Source organism: Hylobates moloch, unplaced genomic scaffold (assembly GCF_009828535.3).
Source record: "Hylobates moloch isolate HMO894 unplaced genomic scaffold, HMol_V3 SCAFFOLD_9, whole genome shotgun sequence".
NCBI classification, from domain to species: Eukaryota; Metazoa; Chordata; class Mammalia; order Primates; family Hylobatidae; genus Hylobates; species Hylobates moloch.
The window spans coordinates 45573066-45598514 of NW_026652284.1; the positions used below are offsets into that span (position 1 = coordinate 45573066).

At 40.6% G+C, this 25449-nt stretch overlaps 1 protein-coding gene across 2 annotated transcripts in view; it reads left to right on the plus strand.

Moving 5' to 3' along the window:
* Nucleotides 1–18615, plus strand: part of LYPLA1 (lysophospholipase 1) — a 53081-nt gene extending 34466 nt beyond the window's left edge. Inside the window, exons 4-9 of one of the 2 annotated variants that reach the window (XM_032759767.2) lie at nt 2120–2167; nt 3145–3215; nt 9887–9960; nt 12238–12339; nt 13801–13977; nt 16873–18615. In XM_032759767.2, coding sequence (XP_032615658.1) covers nt 2120–2167; nt 3145–3215; nt 9887–9960; nt 12238–12339; nt 13801–13977; nt 16873–16926 — 526 coding nt within the window. In that variant the 3' untranslated portion in view covers nt 16927–18615. The remainder of the gene's footprint in view (nt 1–2119; nt 2168–3144; nt 3216–9886; nt 9961–12237; nt 12340–13800; nt 13978–16872) is intronic. The other variant, XM_032759769.2, reaches the window with a different exon arrangement.
* The last annotated feature ends 6834 nt before the right edge of the window (nt 18616–25449 follow it).

The following is a 25449-nucleotide window of genomic DNA, read 5'->3' on the forward strand; positions in this document are numbered from 1 at the left end:
TTATTTATTTATTTGTTTATTTATTTATTTTTGAGACGGAGTCTTACTCTGCCACCCAGGCTGGAGTGCAGTGGCGTGATCGCAGCTCACTGCAACCTCCACCTCCTGGGTTCAAGCGATTCTCCTGCCTCAGCCTCCAGAGTAGCTGGGATTACAGGTACGTGCCACCACGCCCAGCTAATTTTTGTATGTTTAGTAGAGACAGGGTTTCACCGTGTTGGCCAGGCTAGTCTCAAATGCCTGACCTCAAGTGATCGACCTGCCTTGGCCTCCCAGAAAAATTATCTTGGATATACAAATATCTATAAAGTTCTAGGATATCCCTAGGGTATCTCTGAAGGGGATTTACCTGTTAGATTTGTGAGAAATCTTTATTATGTTGAAAACACTCTTTAATTTTATCGTTTGGGGCAATGTTGATGTACTGTGGAAAGAGCAAAGACTTTGGAATATGATAGGTCTTGTTTTGAATTCTGGCTCTGAAAGTTTTGAGCAAACTTAGAAGATCAATAAGATTGGCACATTAGGTCTAGCTTGTCCAACCTGTGGCCCAGGTCAGTTTGAATGCAGCCCAATACAAATTAGTAAACTTTCTTAAAACATTATGAGATTTTTTTTTTGCAATTTTTAAATATTATTTTATTTTATTTTTTACCTCATCAGCTATTGTTAGTGTTAATGTATCTTTATGTATGGCCCAAGGCTATTCTTCCAATGTAGCCCAGGGAAGCCAAATGATTGGACACCCTTGATTTAGGTCAAAAGGTTGCTGAGAAGCAATAACCATGGAGAAGACAAGAAGGGATTGGACATACTCATATCAGTTAGTAATTCATCCCCAGAAGTGGTAGTAGCAGTAGAGTTGGGACGGATACATAAACATGAAAGAAGGAATGGGAAGAAGAACAACAGCTGAGAAGATTGGATAAGAAAACATTTCTTCCTCTTTTTATCCTGAAATACAGTCTGTCTTATCTCTGTAGGCTACAGTGAATACTGTGGCTAGGGTTGCTATGTCCTCTATCATTCTGCTCAAGCAAGAGACAGGATTATTTTTATTCTTTTTCTTTTTTTTTTTTTTTTTTTTTGAGATGGAGTCTGTCTCTGTTGCCCAAGATGGAGTGCAGTGGCATAATTCCGGTTCACTGCAACCTCTGCCTCCTGGGTTCATGCGATTCTCCTGCCTCAGTCTCCCAAGTAGCTGGAATTACAGGCGCCTGCCACCGTGCCCGGCTAATTTTTTGTATTTTTAATAGAGACAGGGTTTCACCATGTTGGCCGGGCTGGTCTCAAACTCCTGATCTCAGGTGATCCGCCCGCCTCGGCCTCCCAAAGTGCTGGGATTACAGGCGTGACCCACCCTGCCCAGCCCAGAATTCTTAATTACGTTGGAATGGTTATTGATATACGCCCCAAGTTGAACAGCTTTAAAAGGCTGTTGCCCAACCTGGGGAAGTTTGTGTTCTCAAAGAAATTTTGATACAGTTTGTAACCTCTAAGGTGGACTTACTTCATGAATCAGGAGGAAAGTGGTGAGATGTAGTTAGAGTGTGCTTACTTTTCTTTCCTTTGGATGGAGCTGAATTCAGATTATCTAGCATATTTTTAATCACAGACTTGAATTGGCTGTAATGGACACTTAGGCAAATTTTGGATTTCCCTTATTTATTTAGAGGTCTCTTAAGAAAGTACATAGCTAAGAACTAGAAAATTAGGAAAAGTGTAATCTGAGCATATGAGAATTGTATCAGTGTAATAAATCGCTCATTGTCCTTAGCCCCATACCAGAATCTCATATTTTATACATTTCCAAACCATTGGTTTCTGGTTTCTCTTCTCCTGTCTGAGAAGTCAAAAGTAGTAAGTAAGGGTGTTGAGAAGGGAAAATATATCTGTCAAGCTTTGTCCTTTGTTGCTGTTGCTCTGTCTTCAGAACACATTTGGAGGAGCATGGAAAGCAGAGTTGTACAGGTGTGGATGAAATAAAACAGTTCGTATGTTAAAACTGTAGCATACAGTTTTGTGTAGGTCTCAAGCAATTATATGGTTTTGATTAATGGAATTTACCAGTTTTTATGCTTTGTTATTCTGATTTTGTTGTTTTTTCTTTTCCATGTAGGCCTGTTAGGCCTGTTACATTAAATATGAACATGGCTATGCCTTCATGGTAAGTAAGAATTTACTTATTCAATAAGAACATTATATTACTTATTTAATGTTTTCAGAAATGCTTTTGTGTACAGCAGTTTTTATTTAGCTGTTTTTTAAATTGCAAAGTTGCATAGTTAACCTTTATTTACATTTTTATACTCTAGATTTAGGGGTAAACTTAAGGAGCTGTACATACAGGTAGAGGAAATAGGAGAGAGTGTTTGAATAAAAATCATGTGGGAGAATATCTTCTGCTGCTTGATAACCTTTGTTGGTTTTAGTAACCCAGCATTCGAATGACCCCTATTAAACCACAGCCTCTTCACCTTTCCAATTTCTTGCCTGTCTGGGTTGTTTTTAAGGAAACCGCTTCGCTTCCAGCCCTCTGAAGATATCCTCACATTCCCTCTGCACTTTACTGTCAGAAAGTAGGGTCAGTTTTTTGTTCCTATATGCTACTTCCAGACTATGATTTTTCCTAACTGTTCTCTGAGACTCCTAACATCAGATCTGTTAAAAAACGATGACTTTAGCCGGGCATGGTGGCTCATACCTATAATCCTAGCACTTTGGGAGGCAGAGGCAGGCTAATCAACTGAGGTCAGGAGTTCAAGACCAGCCTGGCCAACACAGCAAAACCCCGTGTCTACTAAAAATACAAAAATTAGCCGGGTGTGGTGGCATGCGCCTGTAGTACCAGCTACTCAGGAGGCTGACACAGGAGAATCGCTTGAACCTGGGAGGGGGAGGCTGCAGTGAGCAGAGATCATGCCACTGCACTTCAGCCTGAGCAACAGGGTGAGACTTCGTCTCAAAAAATAAATAAATAAATAAGTAAACTTCAAAAAATAAATAAGTAAAATAAAATAAAAAAAATATTTCTGGTTAGCCTTTTAATCCAAGCTACCATGAATGTAGTAAAATATACTTGCTACAATAATAGATTTTTCTTAGAATAAAATGGTTCTTTTAAGATTTTGCCTTATTTTACAGGTTTGATATTATTGGGCTTTCACCAGATTCACAGGAAGATGAATCTGGGATTAAACAGGCAGCAGAAAATAGTAAGTACAGAAAATGTTTATAAAGCCAAAAGTGTTCCTAAATGTTTTTAGTAGATTCAGTAATCATATTGGTACTGGTTAAAAATTACACATTTGGGCCGGGTACGGTGGCTCACGCCTGCAATCCCAGTACTTTGGGAGGTAGAGGCATATGGATCACCTGAAGGTCAGGAGTTTGAGACCAGCTTGGCCAGCATGGTGAAACCCCATCTCTACTAAAAATACAAGAAATTAGCTGGGCATGGTGGTGGGCGCCTGTAATCCCAGCCTCTTGAGAGGATGAGGCAGGATAGTTGCTTGAACCTGGGAGGTGGAGGTTGCAGTGAGGTGAGATCGCCCCACTGCGCTGCAGCCTGGGCAACAAGAGCGAAACTTCGTCTCAGAAAAACAAAAACAAAAACAAACAAAAAAAACCACATTTATCTAATCTCAGGAGGTACAGCTGTTTCCTTCCTTTTACCCCCTGCCCCCCAGAGAGGGTCTTGCTGTGTCACCCAGCCTGGAGTGCAGTGGTGTGATCAAAGCTCACTGCAGCCTTGACCTTCTGAACTCAAGCAACCCTTCCACCTCATCCTCCTGAGTAGGCTGGGACCACGGAGGCGCACACCACCATGCCTGGCCAGGTTTTAATTTTTTTTTTTTGTAGACACAGGGTCTCCCTATGTTGCCCAGGCTTGTCTTCCTTTCTGGTCACTCTGTTACTTGTTTGCCACAGTGTCCACATGAACTCACCTGAGTATAGGCAATGGAGATGAGGTGGATGGGGACAAATGGCATTTATCAAGCTTTAACTCTGTCAGACATATAATAATTTTTCTTTGATTTACATAGGAAAATGGAGAAAACAGCAGAATGTTTAATAGTTTTGGCCGGCCGGGCATGGTGGCTCACGCCTTTAATCCCAGCACTTTGGGAAGCCAAGGTGGGCAGATCATCTGAGGTCAGGAGTTTGAGACCAGCCTGGCTAACCTAGTGAAACCCCCATTTCTACTAAAAATTAAAAAATTAGCTGGGCGTGGTGGCGCACACCTGTAATTCCAGCTACTTGGGAGCTGAGGCAGGAGAATCGCTTGAACCCAGGAGGCAGAGGTTTCAATGAGCCGAGATTGCGCCATTGCACTCCGGCTTGGGCAACAAGAATGAAACTCCGTCTCAAAAAAAAAAAAAATAGTTTTGGCCGGTTATCTTCATTAAAGAGACTTGGAATAACAGTGAAAATAATGATATAATGAGTATAATGATAAGAAACAGTGAAAATGTAGCCGAGTGTGGTGGCTCACGCCTGTAACCCCAGCACTTTGAGAGGCCGAGGCAGGCAGATCACCTGAGGTCAGGAGTTTGAGACCAGCCTGGCCAACATGGTAAAACCCCGTCTCTACTAAAAATACAAAAAAATTAGCCACGTGTGGTGGCGGGCGCCTGTAATCCCAGTTACTCGAGAGGCTGAGGCAGGAGAATCGCATGAACCCAGTAGGCAGAGGTTGCAGTGAGCTGAGGTTGTGCCATTGCACTCCAGCCTGGGTGACAGAGGGAGACTGTCTCAAAAAAAAAAGAAAAGAAAAAAATTGTTAATTTTAGTGCAGTAATAATAACAGGTGCCACTGATTGAGCACATGACTGTTTACAAGCTGGGTGTTTCTTACGGAGCACCTCATTTGACACCCCTGTGAAGTATTAGCTCTGCTTTACAAAACCTCGAAAGCCTGGTCTCTGGTTAGGAGTCCATCTCCTTTATGATTATGGTAATTCTATTTGTTTGGAGGGGGAAACAGAATACCAACTTACTGGGACGTGTCTATTTTTAACAAATGCACAGGAGGCCGGGCGCAGTGGCTCACGCCTGTAATCCCAGCACTTTGGGAGGCTGAGGCGGGCGGATCGCCTGAGGTCGGGAGTTCGAGATGAACCTGACCAACATGGAGAAACCCCGTCTCTATTATAAATACAAAATTAGCTGGGCGTGGTGGCGCCTGCCTGTAATCCCAGCTACTTGGGAGGCTGAGCCAGGAGAATTGTTTGAACCTGGGAGGCAGAGGCTACAGTGAGCTGAGATCCTACTGTTGCACTCCAGCATGGGCAACAAGAGTGAAACTCCGTCTCAAAAAAAAACAACAACAAAAAAAGAAATGCACAGAAATGTGCTTTTCTTTTATACGTATGTACTGAAATATTGACAAGTATAATAATGTGAGGACTGGGATTGCCTTCAGGAAAATCTGGTTGGTGACTCCTAAGTGTGGGTGGGTGTAGGTGGATGTGGGCAGCAATGGCAAGGCAGGCTGGCTGTGAATTGTTTTGCTTTTTGGTAATTTTTTATTTACATAGTTACTTAGAGACTGTCGCCCAGGTTAGAGTACGGTTGGTGATCATATCTCACTGCAGCCTCAAATTCCTGGTCTCCAGCAACTCTCCCGCCTCAGCTTCTGAGTAGCTGGGACTACAGGCATGTGCCACCATACCTGGCTAATTTTTAAACTGTTTTGTAGAGATGAATTCTCATTATGTTGTCCAGGCTGGTGGGAAACTCCTGCCCTCAGGTGATCCTCCCCAAAAATCCTGGGATTACAGGCACGAACCACTGGGTGCAGCCCTTTTGTTTTAAAAGAACTCTTTAAGGTCTTTAAAACAGGGAAAATACATTCAAAAGATGTAAGATATTTGGGAATGTCAAACCAACAACACTGACTTATGGGATCATCAAAAAGTAGATTAAAGTTAAAATCCTAGAGTTAGGATTTTGTCTGAAAATAATAGATGACAAATTATGAGGGTAAGTGTTAGATGCTATGGAAAACAGGGAGGGCCTGGGCCCTGTGAAGAAGATACGTGGGCCTCATGAGTTCCAGAATGAAAGATTCTGTCCTAACAATAGAGCTGGCCTACGAAATACTTGTTACTTCTTTCCTCTCTGAAGTGATGACTTACTGGAGAAAATTAGAATCAGACTCAGCCAGGAAAGAAAAAACAAAAGAGAATGTGCTACTGAACAAAGAAGACAGTGCTCAGGTTACATAGTTGGGGTACATAGTGCCCTTACCCTTAGGTGAAAGGTGATTGAGGCCAAGGGATGTTGCTCATACCTGTAATCCTAGCACTTTGAGAGGCTGAGGCAGGAGGATCACTTGAGCCCAGGGGTAAGAGTCTCTACAAAAAATAAAATTAGCTGGGCGTGGTGGCGCATGTCTGTGGCCCCCCAGCTGCTTGAGAATCTGAGGTGGGAGGATTGCTTGAGCCTGGGAGGTCAGCAACAGAGTGAGACCCTGTTTTGAGAGAGAGAGAGACAGAGACACAGAGAGAGTCAGAGCTAGCGAAAGAGATTGATTCTGGTTTTTTTGTTTGTTTGTTTTTGAGATGGAGTCTTGCTCTCTTGCTCAGGCTGGAGTGCAGTGGCGCGATCTCAGCTCACTGCAGCCTCCACCTCCCGGGTTCAAGTGATTCTCTTGTCTCAGCCTCCCAGGTAGCTAGGACTACAGGCCTGTGCCACCATGCCCGACTACGTTTTGTATTTTTAGTACAGACGGTGTTTCACCATGTTGGCCAGGCTGGTCTCAAACTCCTGGCCTCAAGTTGATCTGCCGGCCTCAGCCTTCCAAAGTGCTGGGATTACAGGTGTGAGCCACTGTGCCTGGCCAATTCTGTGATTTTTTAAAAACAATAGAATGAATGGTTTTAAACACTTAACTACATACAATTTTAAAATGACAACTTTTAGGTACAAATGCCTATGGTTCATTAAAGAGAGAAATGTGGAATATATATGAGCAGAATTAACTATTAATTTTTTTTAAAATCCATCTCTTGATGAAATAACTGTTAACAAAATATTTAATGGGAAATTATTGAAGTTTTAATTAAAATTTTTTTATTTTCAATTTTTGTGGGTACATAGTAGGTGTACAAATTTATGTGTACGTGAGATGTTTTGATACAGGGATGCAATGTGAAATAAGCACATCATGGAGAATGGGGTGTCCATCCCCTCAAGCATTTATCCTTTGAGTTACAAAGAATCCATTTACACTCTTGTAAGTTATTTTAAAATCTACACTAAGTTACTATTGACTATAGTCACCCTATTGTGCTGTCAAATAGTAGGTCTTATTCTATTTTGTTGTACCCATTAACTAGCTGCACCTCACCTCCAGCCCCCCACTACCCTTCCAGCCTCTGATAACCATACTTCTATTACTGTCTTGTGTCTGTGAGTTCAGTTAGTTTTAGATCCCACAAAAAAGTGAGAACATACAATGTTTGTCTTTCTGTGTCTGGCTTATTTCACTTAACATAATGATCTCCAGTTCCACCTGTGTTGTTGCAAATGACTGGATCTCATTCTTTTTTTATAGCTGAATAGTACTTCATTGTGTGTATGTACCACATTTTCTTCATCCAGTCATCTGTTGATGGACACATAGATTACTTCCAAATCTTGGCTATTGGGAACAGTGCTACAACAAACATGGGAGTACAGACACCTCTTCAATATACTGATTTCCTTTCTTTTGGGTATATATCCCAAAAGATATATACCCAAATATAGTTAAAAGAAAGATACTTTCTTTTGAGTATATATCCAGTGGGATTGCTGGATCATATGGTAGCTCAATTTTTAGTTTTTTGAGGAACTTCCAAACTGTTCTGCATAGTAGCTGTAATAATTTACATTCCCACCAACAGTGTATGAGGGTTCTCTTTTCTCCACATCCTCGCCAGCATTTGCTATTAACTGTCTTTTGAATAAAAACCATTTTAACTGGGGTGAGATGATATTTCACTGTAGTTTTGATTTGCATTTTGCTGGCGATCAGTGATGTTGGGCACCTTTTCATATGCCTGTTTGCCATTTTTATGTCATCTTTTCAGAAATGTCTATTCAGATCTTTGACCCGTTTTTTTTGTTGTTGTTTGTTTGTTTTGAGACAGAGTCTTGCTCTTTCACCAGGCTGGGGTGCAGTGGCGCAATCTTGGCTCACTGCAACCTCAGTCTCCCGAGTTCAAGTGATTCTCCTGCCTCAGCCTCCCGAGTAGCTGTGACTACAGGTGTGCACCACCATGACCAGCTAATTTTTTAATCTTTAGTAGAGACGGGGTTTCACCATGTTGGGCAGGATGGTCTCGATCGCTTGACCTCGTAACCCACCCTCCTTGGCCTCCCAAAGTGCTGGGATTGCAGGCATGAGCCACCGTGCCTGGCCTGGCCCATTTTTTGATCAGATTATTATTTTTTTTCCTATAGAGTTGTTAAAGCTCCTTACGTATTCTGGTTATTAATCCCTTGTCAGACGGGTAGTTTCCAAATATTATCTTCCATTCTGTGGGTTGTCTTCTCACTTTGTTGATTGTATCCTTTGCTGTGCAGAAGCTTTTTAACTTGATGTGATCCCATTTGTCCATTTTTACTTTGGTTGATATGCTTGTGGGGTATTTCTCAAGACATTTTTGCCCAGACCAATGTCCTGGAGATTTTCCCCAATTGTTTCTCGTAGTAGTCTCATAGTTTGAGATCTTAGATTTAAGTGTTTATTGTGATTTGATTTTTGTATACAGCAAGAGATAGGGTCTAATTTTATTCTTCTGCATGTGGATATCCAGTTTTCCCAGTACCATTTTTATTGAAGAGACTGTCTTTTCCCCAGTGTATGTTCTTGACACCTTTGTCGAAAATGAATTCACTGTAGGTGTGTGGATTTCTGGGTTCTCTATTCTGTTCCTTTAGTCTATGTGTCTGTTTTTATGCCAGTACCATGCAGTTTTGGTTACTATAGCTCTGTAGTATAATTTGAAGTAAAGTAATGTGATTCCTCTAGTTTTATTCTTTTTGCTTAGGATAGCTTTGGCTACTCTGAGTCTGTCGTGATTCCATATAAATTTTAGGGGGCCAGGCACAGTGGCTCACGCCTGTAATCCCAGCACTTTGGGAGGCCGAGGCGGGTGGATCACGAGTTCAGGAGATCGAGACCATCCTGGCTAACACGGTGAAACCCCATCTCTACTAAAAATACAAAAAATTAGCCAGGCGTGGTGGTGGGCACCTGTAGTCCCAGCTACTTGGGAGGCTGAGGCAGGAGAATGGCATGAATCCAGTAGGCGGAGCTTGCAGTGAGCCGAGATCACATCACTGCACTCCAGCCTGGGTGACAGAGCGAGACTTCGTCTCAAAAAAAAAAAAAAAAAAAAAAAAAATTTAGGATTGTTTTTCTGTTTCTGTGAAGATTGTCATTGGTATTTTCATATAGATTGCTTTGGGTGGTTTGGGAAAAATATTCCATGGTCATGGATTAGAAGAATTCATGAACAATAACAATCAATATTGTTATTGGTTCTTCTTATCCATGAACATGGAATCTTTTTTCCATTTTTTGGTGTCCTCTTTCATCAGTGTTTTATAGTTTTCATTATAGAGATCATTCACTTCTTTAATTCCTAGGTATTTAATTTTATGTGTGACTATTGGAAATTGGATTTTTTTTAAATTTCCTTTTCACATTGTTCTCCGTTGGCATATGAAAATACATTCTAATTTTGTATTTTAATGAAGTGCTTTGAATTTTTCACTCATTTCCACCTTAAAAGTAATTGTGCTTTTCTATTATTAATTTTTTCCTAATTTAAATTTTATCAGTGGGCTTAACTCTGAAAGTATTGCTGACTAACTTTCGTGTTGTTTTTAGTAAAAGCTTTGATTGATCAAGAAGTGAAGAATGGCATTCCTTCTAACAGAATTATTTTGGGAGGGTTTTCTCAGGTAAGATAAAATTTGAGCAGAGTGTCAATACCATCAGTATACTTATCTAGAAGTCTGTACATTAATCCTTTCTATAGAGTAGTCTTTTTTGATGTTATAGAATCTTGACTGATACACTTACCTTTAATGTTTAATTAAGTTTCAGTGTACTGGAACTAATTAATTTCTTCTTAAAGAACTATAATAGACATGTACACATGTAATTAAATTTCTAAGTTAACACAGTGTATCCTTTTAATTAATTAAAACTCTGATAACACAGGCATGAGTCCCCTCTATAGGAGGAGACTACTGATAGGAACAGTAAAGTGGAAGACGAGAATTTCTTCCCTTTACCTTCACGTATTACAGGTTTTAGGTATAAATATGTGGTGTTTATTTTTGGCATTTTTCTTCGTCTCTGTACTTTTTCCCCTGCTTTCTGTACTCCCTTCACAGACATAGCTTCCTCATACGGACCTTTCATGGCTACTGCGGCATGTAAGCTGTTTGCCATGGAACCAGTCCCCAGATGCCCTAACTTCTCATCTGTAAACCTTCTAAGTTAGCAACTTAGTGTTCGGATTACCTTGATTAGGGAGATGTCAGAATTCTGAAATTATTTAGAAGACAGAATTCAGTAGAAAGATTTGTTGATACAATATAGTGAAAAGGTGTTATTGATTTGGTGTTTGTTGAAATTCACAGATAATGTATATTGTAATACACATTGTGACATAAACATAGGGACAAAAATTAATGATCCAGGCCAGGTGCAGTGGCTCACGCCTGTAATCCCAGCACTTTGGGAGGCCAAGGTGGGCGGATCACTTGAAGTCAGGAATTCGGGACCAGCCCAGCCAACATGGTGAAACCCCATCTCTACTAAAAATACAAAAATTAGCCGGGCATGGTGGTGCGCGCCTGTAACTCCAGCTACTCCGGAGGCTGAGGCAGGAAAATCACTTGAACCCAGGACCCAGAGGTTGCAGTGAGCCAAGATCGCACCACTATACTCCAGCCTGGGCAACAGAGCTGAGACTCTGTCTCAAAAATAATAATAATAATAATGATGATCCAGAATAACAAGTTCATTTGGGAGTCTGTATATTTGATATTCATTCATTACAGTATATAGAAACCAACTCAATACCTCAAGCAAGGAGTAAGCGATGAGTCTGTGGCATCCCATCAAGGAAACTGAGGAGGAAAATGAGGCAAGGCCTCAGGAAGTAGCTAGGAATTGAAAAGCAGTCGGGCCTTGCTCACCATCTGTCATCTCTTGTTTCTTTGCTTACCTGTTTCGTTTACCTTTCCATAAACAGTTGGCCATCTTGGTTTTTGCAGGGTATAGCTTTTCCAGCTCTTGAATTTACATGTTAAAGGTGTAGCCACACAGAGAGTGACTGGTGGTCATCGAATCCCATTTCCACAGTGCCAGGAGAAAACATCACTGCCTGGGATGTGAAAGGCTCTCGTGTACTCATGTGTTGCAGTAACCCATGGGCATGGTCAGAGTGATGGGTCTTCTGGATGCTGGCAGGAGTGCAGCTTCCAGAATGCAGGGTGTTGTGAGCTGGGTAGGCAGATACTCTGAAGGTGTCTGCTAAATAGTTCTTATTATCTTAAATTCTCATTTAGAAAGTAATACCAATTTAAGGGCCAGGCACGGTGGCTCACACCTGTAATCCCAACACTTTGGGAGGCTGAGGTGGGCAGATCACCTGAGGTTGGGAGTTTGAGACCAGCTTGACCAACATGGAGAAACCCCATCTCTACCAAAAATACAAAATTAGCCGGGTGTGGTGGTGCATGCCTGTAATCCCAGCTACTCGGGAGGCTGAGGCAGGAGAATCGCTTGAACTCGGGAGGCGGAGGTTGTGGTGAGCTGAGATTGCACCATGGCCCTCTAGCCTGGGCAACAAGAGTGAAACTCCATCTCAAAAAAAAAAAAAAAAAAAAAGAAAAAGTAATACCAATTTAAGACCAGATTGGATTTTATGCCTAAAACTCTGCAAAGGAGAAAATATAAATTCAGAATATTCCTAAGGCATGTTGTAAGTGCAGCAGTTTCCCATGGTACAAACTATGTCTCGTTGGAAAGGAAGTCTGTATGTTCTCTGATACAGAGAACCGCGTCCTTTAGGACACGGTGGGGTGTGTTTGTATTTCCGCTATTTGCCTGATTTGATTTGACACCAGCCACTGAGTTTGATTTTTTTATGGATATCATTAGTAACAAGAAATGCTGTGGGCAAGCGTGTGTGTTCCATTGACTTTCCCTGCTTGTCTTTTCAGGGAGGAGCTTTATCTTTATATACTGCCCTTACCACGCAGCAGAAACTGGCAGGTGTCACTGCACTCAGTTGCTGGCTTCCACTTCGGGCTTCCTTTCCACAGGTAACTTGGTTGATGGACTCAACATGAGATTACTGAGCTAAAGGTAGCTAGTAGATAATGTTGGAGATAAAGTCATCTTATTTTTTTTTATTAATAAACTTTATTTTTTGGAGAAGTTTTAAATTCACAGCAAAACTGAGCAGAAGGTACAGAGTTACTGTCTACCTCCTGTCCCCACACATGCACAGCCTCCCCATCATCAGCATCCCCACCTCCACAGCCATGTCTTTGCTGCAGTCGGTGATGCTGCACTGACACATCACCATCACCAAGTCCTCCACTTACAGCACTCATCCTTTTTTAAAAATAATTTTCTTAGACTTTTGTGATGTATTACTAGGCCTTATTTCTGTACGCTATACTGTCTGTATTGTGGAGTACATAGAATGGAATTAGAAAGAAACCTTATTGTCACAAATCTTATATTAGAAGGATTTGATACATTTTAGGATATATATGAAAATGAGGACTCTTTTTAACATATAGAAATAATACTTATTTTTAGACAAGGTGCAGTGGCTCATGCCTATAATCCCAGCACTTTGAGAGGCTGAGGTGGGCGGATCACCTCAGGTCAGGAGTTCAAGACCAGCCTGGCCAACATGGTGAAACCCCATAGCTACTAAAAATACAAAAATCAGCTGGGCGTGGTGGTGCACACCTACAATCCCAGCTACTCAGGAGGCTGTGGCATGAGAATTACTTGAACCCAGGAGGTGGAGGTTGCAGTGAGCCATGATTGTGCCACTTCACTCCAGCCTGGGTAACAGAGCAAGACTCTGTCTTTAAAAACAAAAAAAAGATAGCTGAATAAAACAGCAACTCAAAATACCAAAACAACCAACCAAACAAACAAAAAAAAGCTGAAAATATAAAGATGGATTAAAATATAAATCTGCTTGGCTGGGCACGGTGGCTCACGCCTGTAATCCCAGCACTTTCGGAGACCGAGGCGGGCGGATCACAAGGTCAGGAGTTTGAGACCATCCTGGGTAACACGGTGAAACCCTGTCTCTACTAAAAAATACAAAAAAATTAGCCAGGCGTGGTGGCATGTGCCTGTAATCCCAGTTACTCGGGAGGCTGAGGCAGGAGAATTGCTTGAACCTGGGAGGCGGAGGTTGCAGTGAGCCGAGATCACGCCACTGCACTCCAGCCTGGGCAACAGAGCAAGACTCCGTCTCAAAAAAACTAAACGAAACAAAAAAAACATATATATGATCTGCTTCAAGGAACTCATTCATTGGGAAGATATATATTATAATATGAGGCAAGGTGATCATACATCCTATAGAAGTCAAAGGGATGTGGTGAGTATGGATGGAAGGAATTTTATTTTTTTGGCCAAATATAACTTCTAATATGTTATATGTATGCATATTTATGTACAATTTTAAATGCCTGGCATAGTGTCCTATACTTTTACAAAAATAATACTATTTCTTCTTTTGCTTTTTGCAGGGTCCTATCGGTGGTGCTAATAGAGATATTTCTATTCTCCAGTGCCACGGGGATTGTGACCCTTTAGTTCCCCTGATGTTTGGTTCTCTTACGGTTGAAAAACTAAAAACATTGGTGAATCCAGCCAATGTGACCTTTAAAACCTATGAAGGTATGATGCACAGTTCGTGTCAACAGGTATGTCTCTGGAAGCAGTGATCAGCGCCATATTTGTAACTTTTTTCGTGTGATATTTTCAAGAAAAGTAACATTTGAATGCTTGGGGATTTAAATGAGTTAATTCATATTGAGTCATAAGTTAGCAGGTCATTAGATGAGTGTGTATTCAACTTAATTCAACAAATATCTACTGATTGGCTATTATACACAGCATTGTACATAATTCAAAGATGAATAATAAACATTCTCTTTCATTAAAATTTAAGATAAATTAAAATTTAATATAAAGATGCATGTCTAAGTAACTGTATGGATAGCAGAATGTGATATACATTGTATTAGAAGCTTTAAAAAGTGCCCTTGGAAAATAACAAAAGGTGCCCTGAAAAACTGAGAAGAGATTTATTTTTAGGAGGCACTGAGACCATGAGGAAACAGGTAGATTTTGAAAAATGGTGGGATTTGGATAGCAAATGTGCAGAGAAAAAACTATAGGACAGGAAAAGCAAGCCATTCAGTCTTAGGAAAAGCTGGGTGTGATAGGACGGAAGACACAGGAACAGAGACTCCTTGTGCTGAGAAGGGACTTGGTAGACTTACTCTCTAGGCAGCAGGAAGCTGTCAGTGTTTTTGGTTGAAGTGAGATGTGATCTGATCTACATTCTAGAGACAGGTGATCCAGTAGGATTTAGAGATTAATTATATGGGGTGTAGTAACCAAAGAAGTATCAAAAGGGCCTGAGATTTCTAGCTCTGATGCCATCATAAAAAGTAGGTGCAAGAAACAATTTTAGAGTAAAGGAAGGAGATAATACTGAGTTTAATGTATTGAGATTGATGTGCCCCCACAATATCAAAATAGGATATTGGAAATACTTGTCTGAAGTTCAAGCCTGGAAATGGAGATTTGAAATAATTACTAATATAATTGATCAATGAAGAATTATCTTGAGAAAGCATTATAAGAAAAAAAGCTCAGAGATAGAACTTTGGGGGACACATTAAAGTTTAGCCTAATGAGAAAAGGAGTTAGGTGTTGAGAGTATGGGAGGAGAGAATTTCAGAGTGGGAAGGAGATGTGGAAGGTGTTCCAGAGAAGGATTAAGGAGAAATAGGTTAGGAAGAAAGTACCCAATATTAAGCCACCTGTGACCTTGGATGTTTGGGTAGATAAAGCCAAAACGCAAAGGATTGTGTGAAGTGGATAGGGAAATGAGGAAGCAGAGGCAACATGTATAGACCTTTTTAAAAAGTTTTGGTAAAGAGGGAGAAGAGTAGGAAATCTGTCCTTCAATGGGATCAGAGAAAGACCTATGAGTGGAGGAAGGAGGAAGAAGATGCAGTAAAGAGAAGATAATTGATAGAGGCATTCTCAGAGGGATCATAGAATAGAATTAAGTCCTGAGATGTATAGTGCTTGCCTTAAAAGAGGAGAAAACCATTTTCAATCAAGATAGAAGAGGACGGGCCAGGTGAGGTGGCGGGCACCTGTAGTCCCAACTACTCTGGAGGCTGAGGTGAGAGGATCACTTGATCTCAGGAGGTTGCCGCTGCAGTGAGCCCTGTTGGCACCCTGCACTCCATCCTGAGTGACAGAGTGAGACCCTAAAAAAAAGAAAGAGAAAGGATGGATGAATATAAACAGGAGATGGAGAGAGAGAAGAGAGTGCTTGGGAGCTCATATTAGATGTGCTTATCTTTTCACTTAAGTAGAAAGTGCGATCACTTGATAGAAAGAAGGAGGCCGGAGGCCTGGATAGGTCTGGAGGCTTGAGAAGACCTAGAGTAAAAATTGATTCCTAGTTGAGACAGTCACACTGACAGTTTTACAACTACTCAGCCTGGGTTACATAATTTAGGGACGGAGAAAGAGGTGGTAATATGATTTATCCAGAAAGACAAGGGTGCCTGGGAACCTAGGGTGTTCCCCTACTGATATAGAGTATTACAGTGTTGAATCCAGAAAAGAGAGGGCAGGGGAAGTCCTGGAACCCTTAATTTGTGCAAGAGGGACTGAAGGTCTCTAGAGCAGCTGTTTTCTTCATGGGCTTTGTATCACAAATACCCTGGAGCTTCATAAAAGCTCCATAGATGAGTCTACGACGACTCTGGGCTGAATGAGGAGGAGCAGAAAATGAGGGGAAGTAGGATAGTGGGAGGTGATCTCACAGGAAACTCTTTGGGACTTCAGAATATTGTGAAATAGAACACTTTCATACCGGGGCTCTTTTCTGAGTGACTAAATTACAAGGCTGAAGGTTAGCTGCATTGCTAATATTTGGCACTGTGAGGCTAAGTAAGGCCTTGAAATGTAAGAGCTGATAGCAGGAAGCGAGTTTGAGGGAGGTGAGAAAACTGAGCCAAATGCAAGAGGCTAAGAGGAGAAAGTTTCTTCTATGATAAATCTTTGGTATATTAATGTTCATATCTTCCCAGGAACATCTTAGGTACATGCTCTCTATCAAATGGTTAGTTGTATGTAATTCGTTGTGAAAGACACAACATACTTAATGCTATGGATTTAGCGCATAATTCAGTTTGAAGAATGGTAGGAGCTCTGCTTTGTCACTTATACTCAGTTGTCAGTAATTGTTCATTTACTGAGACCTCTCAGTATAGGCACCATCGCTTCTAAACATCCCTGCCCCCCAGTGTCTTATATTGTTCCAGTATAGGAAGATGCAGAACTAGATACTGGATGGGAGCTGTCATTTCAGCGTACAATAATCATGATAGGAAATGTCCTGAAATTTCTGTTGGAGCCTCATTTCTCTTTTGTCTTATTTAATTGTAGTAAAAATGTGATTTCACCTTAACTATGCATACCATAGATTTGATAAGTGGCATTTTAGTGGGAATTTAATTTCTGACTTACATAACTACCTACCTGTTAAATTACTTTATTCCAAACAGGAAATGATGGATGTCAAGCAATTCATTGATAAACTCCTACCTCCAATTGATTGACGTCACTAAGAGGCCTTGTGTAGAAGTACACCAGCATCATTGTAGTAGAGTATAAACCTTTTCCCATGCCCAGTCTTCAAATTTCTAATGTTTTGCAGTGTTAAAATGTTTTGCAAATACATGCCAGTGACACAGATCAAATAATGTCTCCTCATGAGAAATTTATGATCTTTTAAGTTTCTATACATGTATTCTTATAAGAAGACCCAGGATCTACTATATTAGAATAGATGAAGCAGGTAGCTTCTTTTTTCTCAAATGTAATTCAGCAAAATAATACAGTACTGCCACCAGATTTTTTATTACATCATTTGAAAATTAGCAGTATGCTTAATGAAAATTTGTTCAGGTATAAATGAGCAGTTAAGATATAAACAATTTATGCATGCTGTGACTTAGTCTATGGATTTATTCCAAAATTGCTTAGTCACCATGCAGTGTCTGTATTTTTATATATGTGTTCATATATACATAATGATTGTAATACATAATAAGAATGAGGTCGTATTACATTATTCCTAATAATAGGGATAATGCTGTTTATTGTCAAGAAAAAGTAAAATTGTTCTCTTCAATTAATGGCCCTTTTATTTTGGGACCAGGCTTTTATTTTCCCTGATATTATTTCTATGTAATACTCTTTTCTCTCAAGAAAAAAAAAAAGTTTGTTTTTTCTTTATTGTCCTTCATAGCAGACCAAGTATTGCCTCTCTGCCATAGACAGCTACTGTCAATACATGCTGTAATTTGACATTCTGGGTCACAGATATAAGGTATTTAAAATCTATTTATGCTTTATAGAGAAAGCAGACATTAAAACTTCATGCACTACTTATTTCAAATTACTGTACCTTATCCAAATTTACACCTAGCTATTAGGATCTTCAACCCAGGTAAAAGGAATAATTCTGTGGTTTTATTTTTCTGTAAACAACTGAAAGAATAATTAGATCATATTCTAGTATGTTCTGAAATACCTTTAAGACTGATCTTAAAAACTAACTTCTAAGATGATTTCATCTTCTCATAGCATAGAGTTTACTTTGTATACGTTTGAAACCATCTACTGTAGAAGATGAGGAATCTATTGTAATTTTTTGCTTTATTTTCATCTGCCAGTGGACTTATTTGAAATTTTCACTTTAGTCAAATTATTTTTTGTATTAGTTTTTCATGCAAACATAAAAATAGCAATCATTTTAAATTGTCAAAACTTCCAGATTACTGGTAAAAATTATTTGAAAACAAACTTATGGGTAATAAAGGCTAGTTAGAACCCTATACATAAAGTGTAGTTACCATACAGATTAATATGTAGCAAAAATGTATGCTTGATATTTCTGAACTGTGTTAATTTTTCTGCTGTATTCCAGCTGACCAAAACAATATTAAGAATGCATCTTTATAAATGGGTGCTAATCAATAATGGAAATAATTTAGTAATGGACTATATAGGATGTTAATAATGAAGCCATATGTTTATGTCTGGATTTAAAAATTTTAAACAATCATTTACTATGTCATTTTTCTTTACCTTGAAGAACATAAACTGTTATTTCACTTCTACAAATCAGCAAGATATTATTTATGGCAAGAAATATTCCGTTGAAATGTTGTGCTGTAACATGGGAAAATGTAAATGTTTTTCATGGTTTCTATCAATGTGAAATAAAATTTAATTCTGACTTTTCTGTGACTTTGAGTATTTTAATATTTGGAATGTTAACATTTGGAATGAATGTCTATAATGCAAAGGAGGAAAATAACAATGTACTTAAAAGAATATATATTCAGAGAGAGAAATTTTGATGTTGGTGTGGTTGACTTAGAATGGAACCAGGCATAAGAAATAATCTCATGTTATTCAGTTTTAATTGGCTAAAAAAAAATTTCCCAAATTTGGTTTTCAGTGTTTCTACCTATTTAAGAAGTTTTATTTGGTGTTTATCTTTTGTCTTTTTCTTAACTCTTTAATTTTTATTTTTATTTTTTTTTTTTTTGAGACGGAGTCCATTCTGTCACCCAGGCTGGGGTGCAGTGGTGCGATCTCGGCTCACTGCAACCTCTGCCTCCCGGGTTCAAGTGATTCTCCTGCCTCAGCCTCCTAAGTAGCTGGGATTACAGGAGCCCACCACCATGCCCGGCTAATTTTTGTATTTTTAGTAGAGACAGGGTTTTGCCATATTGGCCAAGCTGGTCTCCAACTCCTGACCTCAGGTGATCCACCCGCTTCAGCCTCCCAAAGTGCTGGGATTATAGGCGTGAGCCACTGTGCCCGGTCTTTTTCTTTAATGTAGTATTCACTGGGTTTTTTAAATTAGTGTCATAAGTCAGTTATCCAAGTAGTTTTTCTCCTTTATTTCAACACTGACTTCTGACTTTTCCAAATATAGGAATTCCTTCTGTTCTGTTAAGCAGTCCTTCACTTTCTGCTTTTGGATACTTACGTGACCACCTCACTTTTTTGTGATGCGGCTTGTTCAATTTTTGGATGGTTCTCGTGGTAAGAAAATTCTGGACCAAATATATTGTCATTAACTTCAGTTCGTTTTATAAAAGGTTTATCTTTCACATCAGCACTGTATTTCATATGACAATCTTTAGTTCATGATCCTTTTAAAAATAATTTTGTTAACTACTAAATGTGGTCAGAGCTTGGTACTGACTGTTATGATCTAATTACCCATGGGTAACAATAGTTGTATGTATATGTAAATAGTTGGGTAATTTCCTACTATTGCAGCCACTCTTACTGCTGCATTTTGAAAGTATATATACTTTTAAACCCTCTTAACAAGTACCATTTTATTTTGTAGAAATTACTAAAAAATGAAAATGTAATTATTTAATATATGCTGGGCACTATACTAAGCATTTTATATCCTTTAAGTATATAGTCCTCTGATCAACCATCTTGATTTTACAGAAGAGGAAACTCTAGAGAGGGAAACTGTTTACTTAGGATTCCAGAGGTATTAATGTGCAAGAGCCAGGATTCAAATTCATGTGCCTAACTTCATGGTCTTTACAACCTTGCTCTGTGCCCCAGTGGGGTAATTTAAATGCTTTGAAACACAAATGATGTGTATTTCATATAATACAGGACACATGGAAATGCTGAGTAGAACTATGATACAAATCAGCTCACCATAAAGTACAATCTCCAGTGGCCAGAGAGAACTAAAAGGAAACTAAAAAACCCGCATGACACAGTTACTTTGGGGCTTAAGATGAGATAAGGTGTGTAAGTAATTTACCCTTATTTTTTTATTTTAAAATATTTTTGTAGAGATGGGGTCTTACTATGTTGCCCAGGCTGGTCTCAAACTCCTTGGCTCAAGTGATCTCACCGCAGCGTCCCAAAGTGCTGGGATTACAAACAGCCACCACGCCCAGCCAAGCCAGGACCCTTTTAAGGGCAGTGCACATAGGTGAACTAGGAAAAAAAAAAATCTGGCCCCTTCCACCCCGCCACTCCCCAGCATAGGGAAGCGGAGGGAAACTTGCCTGTTTTGGTCTGGGCTGTGGACTGGGAGAGATGAAATCATCCCTCAAAACTTTTTCACCAGGAGTTTGTGTTCATGTGCATTTTGATTTTCAAGGTATATACCATTTATGTGGTCTGTCAACACAGGAAGTTAAATATTAACGTCAAGAATCTCCCTGGACTGGCTTTACTCTCAGGCACCTGGAAGAAGCAAACAAATACTTTATGAAGAGTGACAGCCTCGGAATTTAAATTCTGAGGTTGCATAAATTTAACCTTGTCAAAAATGAGCTCAGAGCCCCCACATTTCAAATCGTAAGAGGGAATGGTTTATCTACAACTGAATACCAGGTGACCCAAAAGATAAAAGGAAGGCTGGGCACGGTGGCTCCCTCACACCTGTAATACCAGCACTTTGGGAGGCCGAGGTGAGCGGATCACTTGAAGGTAGGAGTTCGAGACCAGCCTGGTCAACATGGTAAAACCCCATCTCTACTAAAAATGCAAAAATTAGCTGGGCGTGGTGGTGTGCACCTGTAATCCCAGCTACTCGGGAGGCTGAGGCAGGACAATCACTTGAACCTGGGAGGTGGAGGTTGCAGTGAGCCAAGATCATGCCACTGCACTCCAGCCTGGGTGACAGCAAGACTGTCTCAAAAAAAGCAGAAGAATAAGTGAAAAAGAGTAACAGTATAAAATGCAGATTTGAGGCCGGGTGTGGTGGCTCACGCCTGTAATCCCAGCACTTTGAGAGGCCAAGGAGAGTGGATCACTTGAGGTCAGGAGTTTGAGACCAGCCTAACCAAGGTGGTGAAACCCCGTCTCTACCAAAAATACGAAATTAGCCAGGAATGATAGCGCATGCCTGTAATCCCAGCTACTTGGGAGGCTGAGGCAGGTGAATTGCTTGAACCCAGGAGGCTGTAGTGAACCAATTTTTCACCATTGCACTCCAGCCTGGGCAACAAAAGTAAACTTCGCCTAAAAAATAAATAGGGTCAGGTGCAGTGGCTCATGCCTGTTTTCCCAGCACTTTGGGAGACTGAGGCGGGTGGATCATGAGATCAGGAGTTCAAGACCAGCCTGGCCAGTAGGGTGAAACGCCGTCTCTACTACAAATGCAAAAATTAGCCGGGTGTGGTGGCGCATGCCTGTAGTCCCAGCTACTCGGGAGGCTGAGGCAAGAGAATCATTTGAATCTGGGAGGCGGAGGTTGCAGTGAGCCGAGATCACACCACTGACTCCAGCCTGGGCGACAGAGCGAGACTCCGTCTCAAAAATAAAAAATGCAGATTTGAAAAAAGGTTCAAAAAATGAAAAACAGCGTTTTCAAATGAAAATTTTCAGCTGGGAGTGATGGCACTTGCCAGTAATCCCAGCTATTCCAGAGGCTGAGCTGGAAGGATCCCTTGAGCCCTGGAGTGCGAGGCTACATTGAACTATTATCACACACTCCAGCCTGGGCAACAGAGTGAGACCTCATCTCTGGACAAGTGTTATTTGTGACAGCACAATGTTTGATACAACCCAAATGTTGAATGAAAGTGGACCAGCTAAATAAACCATGAACATTTACACAATGGAATGTTAGGCAGCTATTAAAAAATAAGGTGCACTGAATTCGTTAGGAAAGGATTTAGGGTACGTTATCGGATGAAAAAAATGTAAAAAACTGAAAGGGGTGGAGGAAATAAGACCATATACTTGATTTGGCTAGAATTTGCATTTAAACACTGAAATGATATTTGAAGAGTGTAATAAAAGTAGTTATATCTATAGAGCATGAATGGGGAAGAAATGAATAAAGATAGGAGTGGGAGAGAGGAATCCTGCCTTTGGGATACATTGTTTATTCTAACACAGATTTAAAAATCTGAATACATAACAAAATTTACCATTTTAACTACTTTTACCTGTATGCTTCAGTAGCATTAAGTACATTCGTATTATGCAACCATCACCACCATTCATCTCAAGAACTTCATCTTTCCAAACTGAAACCCTGTACCCACTCTTTAGATTTTAAATTGTGTTAACCTGTGACCTATAAAAAAGATTCAATGGCCAGGTGCGGTGGCTCACGCCTGTAATCCCAGCACTTTAGGAGACCGAGGTGGGCAGATCACCTAAGGTCAGAAGTTCGAGACCAGTCTGGCCAACATGGCAAAACCCTGTCTCTAAAAATACAAAAATTAGCCAGGTGTGGTGGCATGCGCTGGTAATCTCAGCTACTCAGAAGGCTGAGGCAGGAGAATCACACGAATCCTGGGGGCAGATGTTGCAGTAAGCCAAGATTGTGCCACTGCACTCCAGCCTGGGCAACCAGATGAGAATCTGTAAAAAAAAAAAAAAAAAAAAAAGAAATGATTCAATGGATGAGTTAAAATATATTAGAGACAACAGATTTTAAAGGTAGTTCTGAGGAATTTACTCAAGGAAGCACAGCAAACGGGAGGGTGAGAGACTACAAAAATAAAGTAAAAAGGTCCAATACAGGCTTTAATAGAAGTTGCAGAAGGAGAGAACAGAATGGAGAGAACTATAAAGTGGCTCATATTTGCAGGGCGCGGTGGGTCACGCCTGTAATCCCAGCACTTTGGGAGGCCAAGGCAGGCGGATCACGAGGTCAGGAGTTCGAGACTATCTTGGCCAATATGGTGAAACCCCGTCTCTACTAAAAATACAAAAATTAGCTGGGTGTGGTGGCGCGTGCCTGTAGTTCCAGCCACTTGGGAGGCTGAGGCAGAAGAATCGCTTGACCCCAGGAGGCAGAGGCTGCAGTGAGCTGAGATCGCGCCACTGCACTCCAGCCTGGGCGACAGAGTGAGACTCTGTCTCAAAAAAAAATAAAATGGCTGATATTTTTCCAGACTTCATGAAAGGTAAGAAACCCCAAATTCAGGGAGCAAAAAATGAGTTACTAACAGGATAAGTAAGTGAAATCTCCACTGAGACACATGATGGTGAAGAGCAAAACAGAACACCATAGTTTTTTTTTTTTGAGATGGACTCAATCTGTCGCCAGGCGGGATCGTGGCGAATTGGTCACTGCAAGTATTCTCCTGCCTCAGCCTCCCGAGTAGCTGGGACTACAGGCGCCTGCCACAACGCCTGGCTAACTTTTTGTATTTTTAGTAGAGACGGTTTCACCATGTTAGCCAGGATGGTCTCGATCTCCTGACCTCATGATCCACCCGCCTCGGCCTCCCAAAGTGCTGGGATTACAGGCGTGAGCCACTGCACCCAGCCAGAATTTGTTTTCTTTAGAGATGGGGTCTTGCTCTCTTGCCCAGGCTGGAGTGCGGTGGTATGATCATAGCTCACCGTAGCCTCGAATTTTGGAAGCTCAAGGAATCCTCCCACCTCAGCCTTCCAAGTAGCTGGGACTACAGGCATGTGCCACCACACCCAGCTAATTTTAAAATTTTTATAGAAACATGGGGTCTCACTGTGTTGCCAGGCTGGTCTTGAACTCCTGGCTCTGGCCTCAAATCATCCTCCTGTCTTGGCCTCCTAAAACCCTGGGATTAGAGGCATAATCCACCACTCCTGGCCAGAAAAAGATCTTAATGGCAACCAGAGAAAAGGAAACTACTTAAACTGTCACATTTTTTTTAAAAAATGGCAAAAACCTCAATTACTTTTGCACCAACCTAATATAAAAGTTGAGGAGATGTAAATGTGGAATTTTCTGACTGAAGGCAAAAGAAAACCATTTTAAAATACATAGTTTATAAGAAAATTACTACTGGCAGAACTTTTTAAAGGTGTTTGTTCTATCAGAAGAAGAAAAGTGAAGGAGAGGAAAAGAGATTCAGAGAACTGGAAACAGTGATAAGCATTTGGGTAACTAAACAAGCACTGATGACTGTGTGAAACTAATAATGCTAATCTGGGGGCTAAAATACTGGATAAAGATAAAACACACGCAAAAATCGAGTGCATTTTATATACTAGCAATGAGCACATGGAAATCAAAATTTTAAATGCAATACCATTTTCTCTTGCTAAAAAATAGTACTTCGGGCTAGGCGCGGTGGCTCATGCCTGTAATCCCAGCAATTTCGGAGGCTGAGGCCAGGGGATCACCTGAGGTCAGGAGTTTGAGACCTGCCTGGCCGACACGGTGAAACCCCGTGTCTACTAAAAATACAAAAATTAGCCGGGCGTAGTGGTGGGCACCTGTAATCCCAGCTACTTGGGAGGCTGAGACAGGAGAATCACTTGAACCCGGGAGGCAGAGCTTGCAGTGAGCCAAGATCACGCCACTCTACTCCAGCCTGGGTGACAAGAGTGAGACTGTCTCAAAAAACAAACAAAAATAGTACTTTGGGATAAATCTAAAAAATCTTTTTATAGGAGTTGGAGGCAGAAAACTACAAAATGATGATGAAAGACATCAAAAAAGATCTGCATAAATGGATACATACACCATGTTCACAGATTAGAAGGTTCGATATAGTAAAGATGTTTATTCTGTCCACACTGATTACTAATTTAATGCAATTCCTATCAGAACCCCAGCAAAACTGTTGCAGTTATACACAAGATGATTCTAAAACATACAGAAATGCAAAGGAACTACAAAACTTTAATGTTAAAAAAGAAGGCCCAGGCGTGGTGGCTCACACCTGTAATCCCATCACTTTGGGAGGCCAAGGTGAGAGGTTGCTTGAGTCCAGGAGTCCAGACCAGCTGGGGCAACATAGTGAGATCCCATCTCTTATATTAAAAAATAATAATAATTAGAAAAAGAACATGGAGGGGGGTGGTCTCTGTACCAGATTTCAAGACTTACTAAATTGAGACAGTAATCAAAAAGGTATTGGCAGAAAGACACACAGATGAACGGAACAAAATAACACAGAAAGTCTCCTCACACAAGTGCAGCCAACTGATTTGAAAAAGTTACAAAACAGTTCAATATGGCAGGGCGCGGTGGTTCACGCCTGTAATCCCAGTGCTTTGGGAGGCTAAGGTGGGTGGATCATGAGGTCAGGAGTTTGACACCAGCCTAGCCAACATAGTGAAACCCC